Genomic DNA, 15909 nt, shown 5'->3' on the forward strand with positions numbered 1-15909 from the left:
CTCAAACCTGGCTCTCCCACCACCTTCCCTGCCCTTTCATCATACACCTCACCTTCTTCACTTCCTCTTAGCTTGACGAGTTTAATCCCCAAAACGTTTAGTCAAAAGGAAGTATTCTGTAGAAGAGAATGGACAGTGTGTGGGGGCCTTGCTCATGAGGTTGGGGGAGTTTTGGAGAAACATCCAGGATTACCTTTGTATCTGAGTGGCAGGTGGTGGAAAACAGGGCAGGATGGGAGTGGAGAAGGCTCCCATCTTCAGGAAGGATTTCAGGTTTCCAAATGCACCGATAGGAGTCAAGGGGCTGCCGTGACCCTGGCTTGGAGATCAGGGCTTCTAGCCAAACCACAAGAAATTATAGAAACAATCAATGGAGAAATGCACCCATTCCCTGAGAAAAGGCTTTGAGCTGAATCCTGACAAACAATACTTTAATTTTTTTGGCTTTGAAACTTCAGAAGAAGCATGAACAAACAAAGTAGATATGTCATTCACAGAAGCCTTTTAGCAAACCTCACATCTACAAGAATACTTTACAATATGAGCAAATTTTAACACAGAGCAGGAAGCTTGGAAAAAGCTCTGAATTATTTAAAAGGCTATTAATTCTCACCAAAAACTGCCTACCTGCTTCACCATATCTAAGTCTACTCTGGGGGAGAATTCAAACAAATTCAAAATGCAAAAGCATATGAACCAAATGGAAAAGAACAGAAAGGACAGGCCCTAAGGAGATATGCCATAAATGCTTTTTTTAAAAAGACGTCTTTATTTTTATTTTTTCTTCCAGTTTTATTGCGATAGAATTAACATACACCATTGTAAAATTATTATGTTTAGTTAACATCCAAATAACATTATTTTCCCTTGTGACAAGAACTTTTAGGATCTACTTTCTCAGCAACTTTCAAATATAACATAGAACATTGTTAACTATAATCACCATGCTGTACATTACATCCCCAGGAGTTATTTGTCTTATAACTGGAAGTCTTCACTTACAGCCACCTTCACTCAGTTCCCTTGCACCCCTGCCTCTGGCAACCACAAATCTGCTCTCTTTTTCTATGAGTTTGGATTTTTTTTTAGATTCCACATGTAAATGAGGTCATACAGTGTCTATTTCTGTCTGACTTATTTCACTTAACATAATGCCCTCGCCCGGCCGGGCATGGCTCAGCGGTTGAACATCGACCTCGGATCCAGGCGATCGGGGTTCGATTCCCCGTCAGGGAACATGCCCGGGTTGTGGGCTCGATCAATGACTCTCTCATCATTCATGTTTCTATCTCTCTCTCTCCCTGTCCTTTCCTCTCTGAAATCAATAAAGATATATTTAAAACAAAAACAAAAACATAATGCCCTCAAGTTCCATCCACGTTGTCACAAATGACAGCATTTCCTTTTAATTGCTGAATAATATTCCATTATGTGTATATATTCATATATATGCCACATTTTTCTTTATCATTCATTCATCCATCGATGGACACTTAGGTTGACTGCATGTCTTGGCTATTGTAAAGGTGCAGTGAACATGGGGGCACAGATATCTCTTCAACATAGTGATTCCTTTTCTTTCAGAGCTATACCCAGAAGTGGAATGGCTGGATCATCTGATAATTCAATTCTTAATTTTTTGAGGAACCTCCATAGTGTTTTCCGTAGTGACTGTACCAATTCACATTCCCACCCACAGTGTGTAGGTGAATCCCTGTAGCTCAGATCCAGAGAATCCTTGCTCTTAAGCCCAACAACTAAACAAGTGAGGTTCTAGAGTCAATCAGACCTAGACTTGGCTCCTTGAGCTTGTTGCCTAAGCTCTCTGAGTCTTCTCCTATTCCTATGATAAACAGCCTTCTCTCACATGGGTGTCAAATAAAATAAATTAGGCCAGTCCTATAAAGCCTTGAGCAAAGATTCTCAATCAGTATCAGCTAAGGGTGTTCTGGATGACAGCAGCCATCCTGAAGCCACACAGGTCCAGTGGTCATTTAGATTTCTAGTTCTCTAAGTGCTACATTTGTGGTCCTCCCTGTAGTAAATTTTCCTCTACCTTGACCTTTCTTCCACTGGCTGCCTCCAAAACATTTTGTCCCAGTTGAGTTCCCAACCAGAAAGATCAAAGCTCTCCTCGATAAAAACCTCCTTTTCCTCCCAGCCCCAAGTCAGGGTAGCTGAAAGTTAGTTGTGCTTGCAGGAAAAATTTCCATGTAACATTTGCAAGTACAAATAAAGTTACCCTTCATCAACCCCACTATGCTTCTGTGCTTGGGAATCTGCAGTCAGCACAGGTCGACTGAGCAGCAGGTGAGCCTCAGCCAGTCCCTGCAAGGCAGCTGGGCAGCACTTGGCCTAGGGCCATGAGTAAATGGTTTTTATCATGAATTGATCCCTTGAAATTCTGCCTAGTGTCTTTGAAAATCTTAAGGCAGATTTTTCTTAAGTGCTTGATTTCTGCGTCTGCTTAAATATTTAACGGACTTTCATCTAGATACTAATTATTTCAGGCATTTAAAAGTCTGTAGCACTTAGGACTCACAGGGGCTCTCCCCAAAGTCAGCTTTTAGGAAGGAATAGGAACAAAGGGTGGGGAAGCTTTGGGGATGGGGGAGGGGTGGGTTTATTTCATTATGTTGTGGGCAAATGTTAATCAGTTAAGGATGTAAACCAGGCAGAAATGTTCTTACAGGCTTTTATTTTTCTGTTTTTTTTATTTGAAAGGAAAAGTCAGGAGCTTGGGGTTATTAACTATTTTTAAAGGGAAGGTATCAGAGCTTGGCAGTGGCTGACATAGTAAAGGGTGGATTTAGCTCATACTTTTCCAAAGAACCAGTCAGGCAACCAGAACCCACATCTCGGAGGTTACCCCAAACCTCCAGAGAAGCTGGACGTGGTTAGTCCCACTGCCAACCCTCCCTTTTCTGTTTTGTTTTTAATCCTCAGTGATCTTTAAACAACAAAAGAACACACATACAACAACAAAACTAAAATTATGGAGGACATTTTTAAGGAAGAAAATATTAAAAGCATACTTAAAAACTTTGGAAAAATACCAAGAGGAAATATAAGGAGGAAATTCATATCATCTATTATACATAACCAACCAGAAATAAAACATTTCAACATTTATAAAACAGATTTGGGGGTAAATTTTTTAAAAGTTTAGAGTATATATTATATATAGTTTCATCTTGTCTTTTCACTTAACATTATCCCATGTTATTAAAAATTTTTTAATATTATGTTGCAAAGTATGGATGTATGGTGATTTCTTTACCTTCCTTCATTCCCTTCGTTCTTTCTTCCCTCCCTCCCTCCTTCCTTCCCCTAAGCATTCCTTCTTTCTTTCTTTTTTCTTTTCTCCCCCATTTTCTCTTTCCTTTCTTCCTTAGCTCTTTCCTTCCTTCTTCCCTTTCTTCCTGATTTCTTATTCTATAGTTTAATCAAATTTACACATTCACACCATTGAAATAGCCAACATGACCTACAAGGTAGGAGAAATAACGGTCCTCCACCGTATTTCCCACTCCCCAGAGGCAACCACTTATTCTTTTTGTGACGATTGTGTTATTTATTTCCTTATACTAAGTAATATGCTTATATTGGAAATTCTGGATTTTTAAAAAATGTTTAGCTTTTATCTACTGGCTTTCCACCACAGAACTCCTGCCCCAACACACACACACAGCTCCTCTCCCACACCCTCCCATCCCAATAGCATTGTGGCTTTGATTAGATTAACATTCAGTATTCAGATTATTACAACCACATAAATGCTATTCACAACCGAGCCATGTCTTATTCTACAATGACCTTTCTTTTCCTGTATTTTGTTTCATTTTTTTCTCCCCAAAGTTAAAGGAAACAAACAAAAGTAGTTTTGTTTCTAAGTAGTTATTACTATCTTGGCCCCAACCAAACTCTCCTCTAGTTGAATAAATCTCCTCTCCATATTTTCAAATATTCGGTAAGCTGTCATTTTCCCATTTCTGTGGAAATCACTCACAGGACACTGAGCCTACTCCTGTCCACGCTGGTTGCTCCCGACGCCTGCTGCAAAGCAGCAAGTTATCTCCCTTCCCCTTCACTGAGGGTTTTCCTTTGCCTCCCTCTTGTGCTGGACCTTCTCTTGACCTAGATCTTGGGTTTCCTGAATCCCATTTCTTTACTTACCTGGGTTTACGTTTACTTCTGATGGGACATCTCCTCTCAGCTTCCTGAGGAACAGGACATATAAAGTAAATATTTTACTTACATGTATAAAAGTGACTTTTTTTTTTCCTGCCATTTAATTAATTATTTGGCTATATTTAGAATTCTAAGTTAGAAATTATTTGCCCACACTATTTTGATAGCATTTCTTCCTTGTCTTCTAGTTTTTACTATTGTTGAGAAGTCCAAAAACATTTGGATTTTTTTTTTTTTTTTTTTAACTAAATCATCCCAGCTGAAACATACAGAATTCTTTGCACCAGTGCTCTATTACCATCAAGCACTTGGTAAAGGTTTTCCACTTGGAAACTTAGAGCTTTCAATTCAGGGAAATTTTACTGGATATTTTAATTGGATTTTTCCTGAAGAACTTTTCTTTCTTCAATGTTCTTTGTCCTCTGTAGAACTCTTATTATTCAGATGTTAGTCTTCATAGACTGATCTGTGCCATTAATTCCTGAGCCTTGGGTGCATTGTAAATTGGGTGGAATCTTGGATCTCCTCCACTTCTGACAGATGTCGTTTTCTCAAGTTTTTGTCCAGCATGAGAAATTACTTCTCCTCTAGCTCCTTCAGAGTTTCCAAGATTTTGCTGTTTTTGTGTTCTCTATTATTTTCTCCTTATGGATTTAAGTCTTCACAAACTCTGTCAGTTTAGCATAATTTGAGGAGGAAGCTGAAACAGATTCATGTGTTCAACTGATAGTCCCGTAATGCCTTTAAATATTTTTTATGAAGCATCATCTAGTTTGTTTAAATTCTTAAACAGTTGTAACTAATCCTGCAGTGAACATCCTGTGTTCACAAACCTCTGTATCAGTCAGGATTCAACCAGAGCAGCAGAAGCGGGAGGAGGTATGTATTAAAAGATGTCATGTGAGGAACTGGCCTATGTGATTGTGAGGGCTGGCTAGGCAAGTCCAAATCCGTAGGGCAAGCCGTCAAAAAAAGGAAACTGGAATCTGGGGCATGGGCTGCAGCTGCTGGCCACAGGCAGAATCTCTTCATCAGGGAAGCCTCAGCTCTGTCTCGAAGCCTTTCAACTGATTAAACCAGGCCCATCCAGATCCTCTAAGATGACCTCTTACTTAAAGTTAATGGATTATGGCACTTCATCACATTTGCAAAATACCTTCACAGCAATGTCTAGATTAATGTCCTGACTAACCACAAAATGTGGTTTTAATGGTTAGATCAGGGAGTGCAGTCACACACACACTCACACATTTGGTTAATTGCTATGGCACTGTAATTATTGTTTAAGAAACCATCTCTCTCAGTTCCTCACTTGTAAATGGGATACTTACCACCTACCTCCTGGGGCTGCTGTGCATATTAAATGAGATGATCCTTCACTTGATTAACATAAATTGTTGTTATATATAATGATAATAAGACGAATCAATTACATTTTCAGATGCTTCCTATGTTCCAGGAAATGTTATGGGCACTTTTCAGGTGTTATTTCATTCATTCCTCACATAAGATATGAGGAATTTAATCTCAGAAAGGTTAAACAACTTACACAAGGTCACAAAGAGAATACCCTAATTTCATCTGCCAATTAGTCCTCAGACCCTGGGTTTTGATTTTTAAGGCTTCCTCTCTTTTTCCGTATAAGTCAGGTTCCTAGCAGGAAACTGATGGCAAATTTAAGCTGAGTTAGTCAAGAAAGTTGAACATGGAGGTGGGTTGGATTCAGAGATAATAAGAGATTATGCAATATTCTGGGGCTAAGAACACATTAAGCGTGACGAAGAGAAGGGAGACACTATAGGACCACTTTGTAGCTGGTGCAGCCCCTCAAGGTAGCTTTTGTCATTCTGGGAACAGCAAACAAGGTCTCTCCCTCAGTCTAGGCTGAGACAAGGACAGCCTTAGGCTTATGTTAAGACCGAGATAAATATTTGTAACAACCAGAGAAATCGGAACACTCTGTTTCATTTCTCTCAAAATGGAAATATTGCCAAGAAACAATTGGTTTTCCTTTCCAGTTCCTACTTTGCAATCACATCACGTATTCTCACTCCACTGCAGCAGCCAGAGCAGGTCATTCACCCCCAATGAAGTAGATTACACGCAGGCACTGGCCATATAGATTTCTGAAGGGTGAATCCCTACGTCTAAGGACTTCAAAACACAATGACCATGCACTTTCTCTGTGCTTCTCCCCAACCAGTACCTTCATTAATAAGATTGAAACATTTTTATCTAGTGGTTTTCTTGACTGCAAATTCCAAAAAATAAAATAAAACCCATGGCATTCCTAGTTTCTTGTTTCGGCATTTCTTGCACAGTTAACATACATTTCTATAAATATGTAATAGAACCTGTAAACAGACGTGAGACCTAAAAGTAAGGATTTCCAACTAGGATAGGCTTAGCTGTCTGTATACCCTAATAAAAGGGTAGAGGATTGTCAAGAAACCTAGCTTCCACCCTGTCCTGGGCAGAAAAATCCACAATAAATAATGCTTTCTCCAAGACTGAGCAACTTGCCTCATCAACCTCAGTTTTACTAGCGCATATGTTCCTCCTATGCTCTGTGTAATTTCTTGTCCTCAAAGAAACCTGGTGCTTTTACATTTTTTCCCCTTGGGTCGGTCTATGTACATGGTGATCCCTCTGTGATTAAGGGTAAGGAAAAAGGAAAGAAAATACACCTGCTCTATAGTAACCAACCACTGTGGCTGCCAATTGCGATGTGTGGGTGCAGAATACCAAAGTGAGCCCCGGGGGGGTTAAAATGTTGTGGAGCTCAGGGCAGCCAACAGTGTGTAGGAGATGATACAAATTGTTTGGCTTAGGTCAGTGATCAAAATGGATCATGAAATGTCAAAGGAGCTGAAGCTCTGGGAAAGGCAAACATTGAAGGTTTCCCTTCTGGTCTCTTTGGTTAATGATTTTAGTTATTAATTAGAATAAAAACCAACATTTACTTATTATGTGCCAGGCATGTGAGTCGGTAGAGTATTATTCCCATTTCATAGGAGAAGAAACCAAAGCATGGAGCCATTCGATCATTGCTACAGTGTCACAGCCCGGCTTCTAATCCGGAGAGGCTGATATCAGAGCCAGGGTTCTAATCATACATTCATTCATTCATTCAACAACCACCTTGTGAGTGCCTGCCGTGTGCGGGGCATTATTGCAGGAACTGGAGACTGAGCTGTGAATGAAACAGACACAAGACTGGCCTGCCCTTTGGAGGTTACCTAGCTGCTCCCTACTAACAGTGGTCTTCCAGTCATGTTGGTGCTAAGGGTGGGCTGAGGGAGGCTGGGCTTCCACTGCAATAACGAGGCAGGGGGCTTGGTAAAAGTGTCCTCAGTCCTCCAAGTTGGGCTCCCTTGGTTTCAGCTGATGTAGGACATCAACACAATTCACGTAGACAAGTTCCCTCTGACTCACCGCGCGGAGGGGGGGTCTGCTGGGTAGCTCTTGCAAACTTCATTTCCTCTTAGCCCTGCCCATTTCACTTTCCAGTTTCGGTTTCGTTTTCCTAAAGCCAGTTGCCAGAAAACAAGGGAAAGGAACAGGGATATGCCTGGGTATATATTGGTCTCTTCGGAGCACCTTCCACGCAGAGGAGGAAGATTTCCGAGGAGCCCAGCCGCCTGAACTGCAGCCTTACAGCACAGCTGAAGAGAGCCCGGCAGCCATGGGGTGAGCCTTCTCGGTGACCTTGCAAATGCCTAATCGGGCTTGTGGAATGCAGATCCTACGCAGGGTGCTCCTAGAAAGCAGGTTCCCTAACTGCTTTGCTTCAGAGTTTGTTTATAGCCTTTAGCGGCTCGTCTGCAGGCTGCTTGTTTACTCTGGTTTTCTGCCTCACAAGGTCAGGCTTCCTAAGGGGGACTCTCCCTGGGGAAGCGGAGAGCTGAGCTCGCAGGGGAGCAAGGCTGGAAGGGAGACGACAGATTTAATCAGGCAGGTTCTTCATTTAAAGGTGGGTCCAGCCCGGCCGGGCGTGGCTCAGCGGTTGAGCATCGACCTAGGATCCAGGTGATGGGGGTTCGAGTCCGGGTCAGGGCACATGCCCGCGTTGCGGGCTCGATCCCCAGTTGGGGGCGTGCAGGAGGCAGCTGATCAATGACTCATCTTTGATGTTTCTCTCTCTCTGTCCCTCTCCTTACCTCTCTCTGAAATCAATAAAAGAAAATAAAGGTGGGTCCAGAGGGGATTATTCCTGGAGACTCTTTTTTGTTTATTATTTGAAAGAACTGAGGAGCTTTTCATAAGGTTTTTATTTAACAAAATAAGAGCAGTGTTTAGAGTGTTTGAGCAGTGTTTAAAATGCACTCAGGGTAGCAACTCATTTCATGTGAAGGTGGGAGTTTACTTTTTTTTCCAAATTCTGTTTTGTTTGTTTTTAACTTTTACTTTATTTTTTTCCATCACCATTCATATACCCTATGCCCCCCCCTCCCCCCAATTACCACACTGTTTTCCCTGTCAATGAGCTCTTTCTCTTTTTTTTCTGTTTGGCTCAGTCCTGCCACCCATCCATCCCCCCACAGCTGTCTGCCTGCTCTCTAACTGTGAGTCTGTCTCTATTTTGCTTGTTAGTTCAGTTTGTTCATTAGATTCCACATATGAGTGAAATCATACGGCACTTGTCTTTCTCTGTGCTTATAATTCATCTCAGGTTTGCATGAGGACTGACAAAATATTCATTCAACAGATATATAATTTACCCCCAAATTCAACTGATTGACTAGTCATCCTCTCTGAAGTATGAATTGGAGATGATCCTCTTACACTCCAGAAACAGAAGTTTGCCCTGGGGAGGAAGTGTTAGCTCACTGGGTAGAAAGAAAGCTTTGTGTTTTCTCCAGAGGGTGGGGTGGCGGGACTGGATGCCTAAGCCTCAGTCCTGGGAGGTCAGAATCCAGGGACAGCAGCCTCAGCACTCACCTCCTGGAGGACACATTGCCATCCTCCTCGAAGTTTCCTGGTCTCTCTTCTGGAAAGATATTTTTTCTGCTAGTCTCCATGTTTGCTTGATAGAAAAAATATATATATATTTCAGACATTTCCAGATGCCTGTTTCTATACTGACTCAGAATTGTTTCTACTTCTTAGAATTTCAGCATTCATTGTCTTCTCATTGAATCTTTCTCATGATAATACAGACCCATCAGTCTCTCCTTTACTTTTCTTTGATTTTTTAACTATAGGCACCCCCACCAGGCATTGCCCCCCTGTGCTGTAAGACAGTGGTTCCCAGTTTGAGCTCAAGTGTGAATCACCTAGAGAGTTTGTTAAAGACAGATTCCTGGGCTCAAATCCCCACAAGCACCCCAGATTCTGATTGGCTAGTCCTGGGATTAGGGCCAAGGGTGTACATTTCTAACAAGGTCTTCCTCAGCGGTGTTGGTACTGTTCTCAGACACTGCGGGGCAGCTTGAGCTCTGAGCCCTGTGAACACCGTCACTGTAGATTTCATCCAGACCAGAAGCTAGGCCCCCCAAAAAATGTTGTGCTATAAACGGTTAGGACTTCTAGAGGCAGCAGGAGCATAAATCACAAGTCTGAGTCTAGGAAACAAGTATCTGGGACCAGCTTCTGATTTACCAGTGGAACTAATAATCCACAATTATGCAGTGAAATTGGTTGCCTTTTGAATGGCTGCTCAAAGGGATTTTACGTAAGTGTATACATTTACGTTAAATGTCTCTATCCTGCAAATGCACAATTAACTGTGTGCGCTATATGTTTGAGATAATTTCAGCTGTATTCACTATCTCTGTTTCTTTTATAAAATGAGAAAGGAGCTAAAAAGCTCCCATGCTTAAGGAAATCATCCTGTAGCCTCACTGAGAAGGAAGGTGGGTGAGACTGGACATCAGCTGTTCAAGGGGAGGCTGCTGTCATTGTGGCAATGTAGAAAAACAATCTGGGGCTATTCGTGAGTTTTAACCTATTCCTCTCTGATGTTATTCCAGATAGGGTTTTTGTTCATTGGTCTGTTTGCTGTTTCTGTTTGGTTGGTCTGGTTCATTTGGTTGCTTGTTTTGAGGACCCACACTAAAAAGAAATCTTTCCCGAAGAGTTGCAAGGGCACCCTAAGTGAGCAAGAGCATTTCCCTAAGGAAAAAAGCTAGCTGTCTTGTCAGCCTCCTCTTGTAGCCACACTTCTAATCCCTCATTATAAAAGCAAACCACAGAAGAGGAAAAGCAAAATTTCAAAAAAGTATTAGGCCACAAATGCAAAATTATTAATAAATCAACTTGATGAGACATGTTAAGAACAGAAATCGACACTCTTAAGAAGTTGGAGGGGGTTATATTTATTCCAAAATAAAAATGTAAGACATTGCTAACATAATATTATCAAGGTAGGAGGTAGGATAATACAAATGTAGGGGAAATGAGTAAAAATTAAGAATGGTTGAAATTAAGATTTAAATGGTTAAAATGGAAAAATTGGAAACAAGGGTATAGAATGTCAAAATAATAAAAAAATAACAAGACAAAACCAATGTGATAAAAAAGTTTGAACAAAGAAAATCAATTAAGGATATATGCAAAAAATTGAAAGTAATAGAGACAAAAAAGACAAGTTAAGGGGAACTAAGGAATTGAGAATGTAGATGATGCAATGGAGTTGAATCTCAGAGGGACAGCCGAGATTAAAACCAGAATGGCAAACCATGAAAAGAAAGAAGAGAAAATTGTGAAGCTAAAATCTCCACATTCAAAAGTAAAGGCTAGGTAGGAGGAAGAACAGAAATAAAAGGCAATTAACTAGGCTTCCCCAAAAGTACAGAAAGTGTCCGCTGGACCCAGTTCCCGCAGCTCTGGCCGCCCCTGCAGAGAGCAGGGGGCCGGGGGCCTAACAAAACCGCCTTGTTTAGGGAACCTGCCCACTGCCCTCTCCCTGATCTGCTGCCCGGTCACCCGATTCCTGCTTCCCCGTGCTTGCACATATGCCAAAATACAAAACTTAAAAAAAGGAAATGCTGTTCTTTTTGATGGGGGTTCACTCCCTTTCGGAGGAGAGCCGTGTTGACCGTGCTCCCTGTTTCGTGCCCGGTGAATCTGTGCTGTGTCTCAAAACGCCCATCTTTCTGCTTTTGCCCACAGTGAGACCACCGAGAACTCCTTGGAGAGCAGCCTACGGCGGCTAAAGTGCCATTTCACCTGGAACTTGTTAGAGGGAGAAAAGTCCTTGGATGATTTTGAAGACAGAGTGTGTCACCGGACTGAGCTGCAGAACAGTGAGTTCAAAGCTACAATGAGCAACTTGCTGGCCTACATAAAACACCACCGAGGCCAAGACGAGGAGGCGCTGGAATGCTTACGGGAAGCCGAAAGGTTAATCCAGCAACAGTACCCTGGCCAAGCGGAAATCCGAAGTCTGGTCACCTGGGGCAACTATGCCTGGGTCTACTATCACATGGGCAGACGCTCAGACGCTCAAGTGTATGTAGACAAGGTCAGAGAAGTGTGCAAGAAGTTTTCCAGCCCCTACAGAATGGAGAGCCCTGAGATGGATTGTGAGGAAGGGTGGTCACTGTTGAAGTGTGGAGGAAAGTACTCGGAAAGGGCAAAGGTGTGTTTTGAGAAGTGTATGGAAAAGACCCCGAATAACCCAGAATTCGCCTCTGGACTGGCAATCTCCAGCTACCGTCTGGATCAATGGCCAGCGCCTCAGAATCCCCTTGATGCGCTGAGGGAAGCCATTCAACTAAATCCTGACAACCAGTATATTAAAGTGCTGCTGGCTCTGAAACTTCAAAGGATGAACCAGGAAAGTGAAGGAGAGAGGTTAGTTGAAGAGGCTGTGGAGAAGGCCCCGTGTGCAACAGATGTGCTTCAAGGGGCAGCCATGCTGTACCGGAAAAAAAATGACCTGGACAAAGCTATCGAAATGCTTCAGAAGGCAATAGAAGGCTCCCCAGACAATGCCTACCTGCATTACCACATTGGGGAGTGCTACAGGGCAAAAGTCTGCGAGTTGCAGAAAAGAGGTCAGAACGAAATGCAGGTCCAGGAACTCATAGGGCTCGCGGTGGATCATTTGAAGAGAGCCGATGAGCTCAACGGAAACCTCGCCAATGTCGGCTCCCATCTTGCCTGCCTGTGTGCACAGGCACGTCGGTATGAAGAAGCAGAGCATTACTTCCAAAAAGAGCTGAGCAGAGAGCTCTCGCCCGTAGATAGGCAAGTGCTCCATCTACGGTGTGGCAACTTTCAGTGGTTCCACATGCATTGTGAGAGCAAGGCCATCCACCACTATATGGAGGGTGCGAAAATAAGTCAGGACCCGAGGGTGACAGAAAAGATTAAAAACAGGCTTCAAACTATTGCCAACAGGCTTTCTAAATATAGCGATGATCCCAAAGCTTTGTATATCTTGGCATTTATTCAGGAGCTGGGTGAAAAAAGGTGTCCAGCAGATGAAAACCAGGAGAGGGATTTGGATTCTGGACGCCTCAGCCCTTCAGCATCTTTAGCAGATGAATGAGAAATCAGGGTGTGGTGCCCATAGGGCTGCTCCTGGGAGGGAGCTGAAACCCCCTCCTCGCAGCTGGAATCAAAATATTTAACAACAGGTATGGCATAGGCATGGACTCAGACACTGGCCGCACTGGATTGGGGTTATGGAAGAACTCTGTTGGGCCAAGTCTTAAGACTTTCGTTGCTCAGGGAGTTCCAGAAGGACTAGATTGGTGGTGGTGGTGGTGGGGGGCTTGGTAAAAGGGCTATTTCCCATTGACATCTGTAACACTGGTCCATTTTTGTAATGCTTTTCCATCACTGCAGTTATTTCAGGTCCTGTACAGGAATGTGCTATGTCCATCCAAAGACTGGAGGCCAGAGCTTAGTTAGATGGGGCTGGGTGTGCTCGCTCTCTCACTTCTGCCTTCTTTCTCCTTTGCCCCAGATTATCATTAATCTAGAAAGTCCTACACAAAGGCAGTTCAAATGTCCTGTTAACCAAGGTGGGAACATAGTTTGAAAAATAGCAGGCAGTAAGTCAAATCCAGAAGGAACATATCCCGGGGAAATAATGGGGTCAGTCAATCACACTACGGAGGTGCAGGAGGCACATGGGGAGATTTTGCCTCCATTCTGCTCTCCCTGTCATCATAATACAACATGTGAAAAGTTAAAAAAAAGGGGGGGGGGTTGGGGAGGGGATTCTGGTAGAAAACAAAATAATACATTTCTTTAAAACTTGTTTGGAAAAATATATGTCTCACCAGTAGGGATAGGAACAGGGTAGGCAAAAGAGAGAGAGGAATGCTGGTTTGTCATTGTAGGTTGTAATGATATGTAGAATTTTCATTTCCTTAGCCACTATTAGGAAAATTTATTTGTAAAGTGAAGACTTGCTTTGTTTAAAAAAAAAAAAAAAAATCTTTGATGACCTCAGGTTCAAGATGATAGGAAAACAGCAAAATGGAATTATTTGGTGGCTAAGGACCTAGTTTAAGGTCTTGGAAAATTACATCAATAATGGAAGGTGTCCTCACCATTAGAAACATTGTAAATTTAATGATATAAAACTTCTCTTAACCCTGAAAATTTTTATGAAAACCCCCAAATTAATGAGTCTGGGGTGATTGGAATTTTCTAGGAATTAGTTTAAATTTAAAAGGTGGTTGTCTGGGGCTGGAGCAAGAGGGGATAGAAGATACGCTGTTTAAGGGTACAGGCTTGCAACTAGTTAATAAATACATCCTGGAGCTCTAACACACATAGTGAATGTAGAGAACAATGCTGCGTTATAATCAACCTTGCTAAGACACTAGATCTTAATTATTCCCACTGCAAAAAATAATAATTATATCGCATGAGAGAGATGCTGTCAAACAATGGCAATCATATTACATTATAGAAATGTATCAAATCAACATGCTCTAAACCTTAAATTGACAGTGTTATATGTTAAATATGTTTCAATAAAATTAAGTATATGTAACATTTTTATTAAGCAATTAACATTATATGCAATTCAAGGTTCTTTTTAAATTAAAAATTCCAACTGCTGTAACAATGGTTTTGTGTTATTTTCTGTATCAAAAATAATGTTGTGTGCCCCGAGACCATCAGTCTGCACATACGGGTTCCTGAAAAAAGTCGTAGATTTAATTAATTAATAATTTATATGTGATGGAACATAAAGGCGCGTTCTGGTTTTTCTGAAATTTTGATGCACCTTAACTCTTCCAGACTCAGCTACAGATAAATGAAATGTTACACTGGATATGAACTGACTCCAATAACCCAGGCTGGTTTCACAGCATAGCCACTGAAAAAAAAACCTGTTTTTTTCCTACAGTTTTCTTACGAGTCTACCCTAGTACCCACCACCATGCCCCTTGTCCACGCAAACACCCTGCCCCACACTGACAGTGGGTGGGCTGCTGTCCTACTCTGTTATGGGGAGTGTCCAGCCCACGGGCCCTAAAGGGATCTGCCAATCATTTGGTCTGGCTCTGCCAAGGCAACCGCAGTTCCAGCCATCATATTAGGGGTGAGTTAATTGTTTGACCAAATATAGCAGGCTAATTTTTAATGGTTGATAATTTTGTATGGCCCTTGAATGATGTTATAAATACCCAAATGGCCCTTGGCAGAAAAAAGGTTCCCCACCCCTGGTCTAGAAGTTTAAATATTCAGGTTTCACGTGTTTGCAGCGGCCATGCCTATTCTGGCCACTGACTAGCTCCCAGGTGTGACTGAGGGAAAAACACCTTCCCACGTCACTCAGACCTTACTAGGCACGCATCCAAACTGCCTTTATCCAGTCCCTTCCCCCATCAATCAGGGAACAGACTTGGAAAATGCAGCTTTTTGGCAAAGCTGCATAAATGGCATGCCCATTTTACCTAGCTTCCCCTTTACCTTTTCCCATTAAATAATAACCAGGTTATTGCAAAGGCATCAATACCACCAGGAACAGAACCATAAAAGGAATAAGGCAGAAAGAGTAGACAACAGATGCATGAGTTTGCTCAGTGGTTAGAGCCTTGGCCCGTGGACTGAAGGGTCCCGGGTTCGGTTTCAGCCAAGGGCACATACCTCAGTTGCAGGCTCGATCCCTGGCCCCCGGTCGTGGCACGTGCAGGAGGCAAACCGATGGATGGGTCTCTCTCACATCGATGTTTCTCTCCCTCCCTCCCACTCTCTCTGAAAAGCAATGGAAAAAATATCCTCAGGTGAGGGTTAAAAAAAAACTGAGTGCCCGGCCAGGCGAGGCTCAGTGGTTGAGCATCAACCTAGGATCCAGAAGATCGCGGTTCAATTCCCGGTCAGGGCACATGCTCGGGTTGCGGGCTTGATCCCCATTCGGGGGCGTGCAGGAGGCAGCCGATCAATGACTCTCATCATTGATGTTTCTGTCTCTTCCTCTCCCTTCCTCTCTCTGAAATCAATAAAGATATATTTTTAAAAAAGAGAGAGAGAGAGATGTATGATACATTACACTTAATATTTATTTGAGGACTTAAAAACTTAGAGATCATTATGTAATGGAGCCCGATTAATTGGAATGACTTGTAATTCCCTGGCTCTTAACCACCTCTCCCAGGGCAGGACATTTGACTCCCCTCATATGCTCACCCTGGTAAATAACATGCCCCCAATAGGTGCCTCCCAAGTGCTGATGAACTAGTCCATCAGAATTATCTAATCACGTCACCTATTGGTATGGGCCCAGCACCCACAGCCATCCATGTC

The 15909-nt window shown here is 42.5% G+C and overlaps 1 protein-coding gene across 1 annotated transcript; it reads left to right on the forward strand.

Moving 5' to 3' along the window:
• The first annotated feature begins 7788 nt into the window (after window positions 1–7788).
• Window positions 7789–13257, forward strand: IFIT2 (interferon induced protein with tetratricopeptide repeats 2). Its single transcript, XM_016220736.2, has 2 exons — window positions 7789–7881; window positions 11305–13257. Exons 1-2 carry the CDS (start codon window positions 7877–7879, stop codon window positions 12686–12688), a joined length of 1389 nt encoding a protein of 462 aa, XP_016076222.2. The 5' UTR covers window positions 7789–7876; the 3' UTR covers window positions 12689–13257.
• Window positions 13258–15909: the final 2652 nt, after the last annotated feature.

This window comes from Miniopterus natalensis, chromosome 14 (genome assembly GCF_054644295.1).
Source record: "Miniopterus natalensis isolate mMinNat1 chromosome 14, mMinNat1.hap1, whole genome shotgun sequence".
NCBI classification, from domain to species: Eukaryota; Metazoa; Chordata; class Mammalia; order Chiroptera; family Miniopteridae; genus Miniopterus; species Miniopterus natalensis.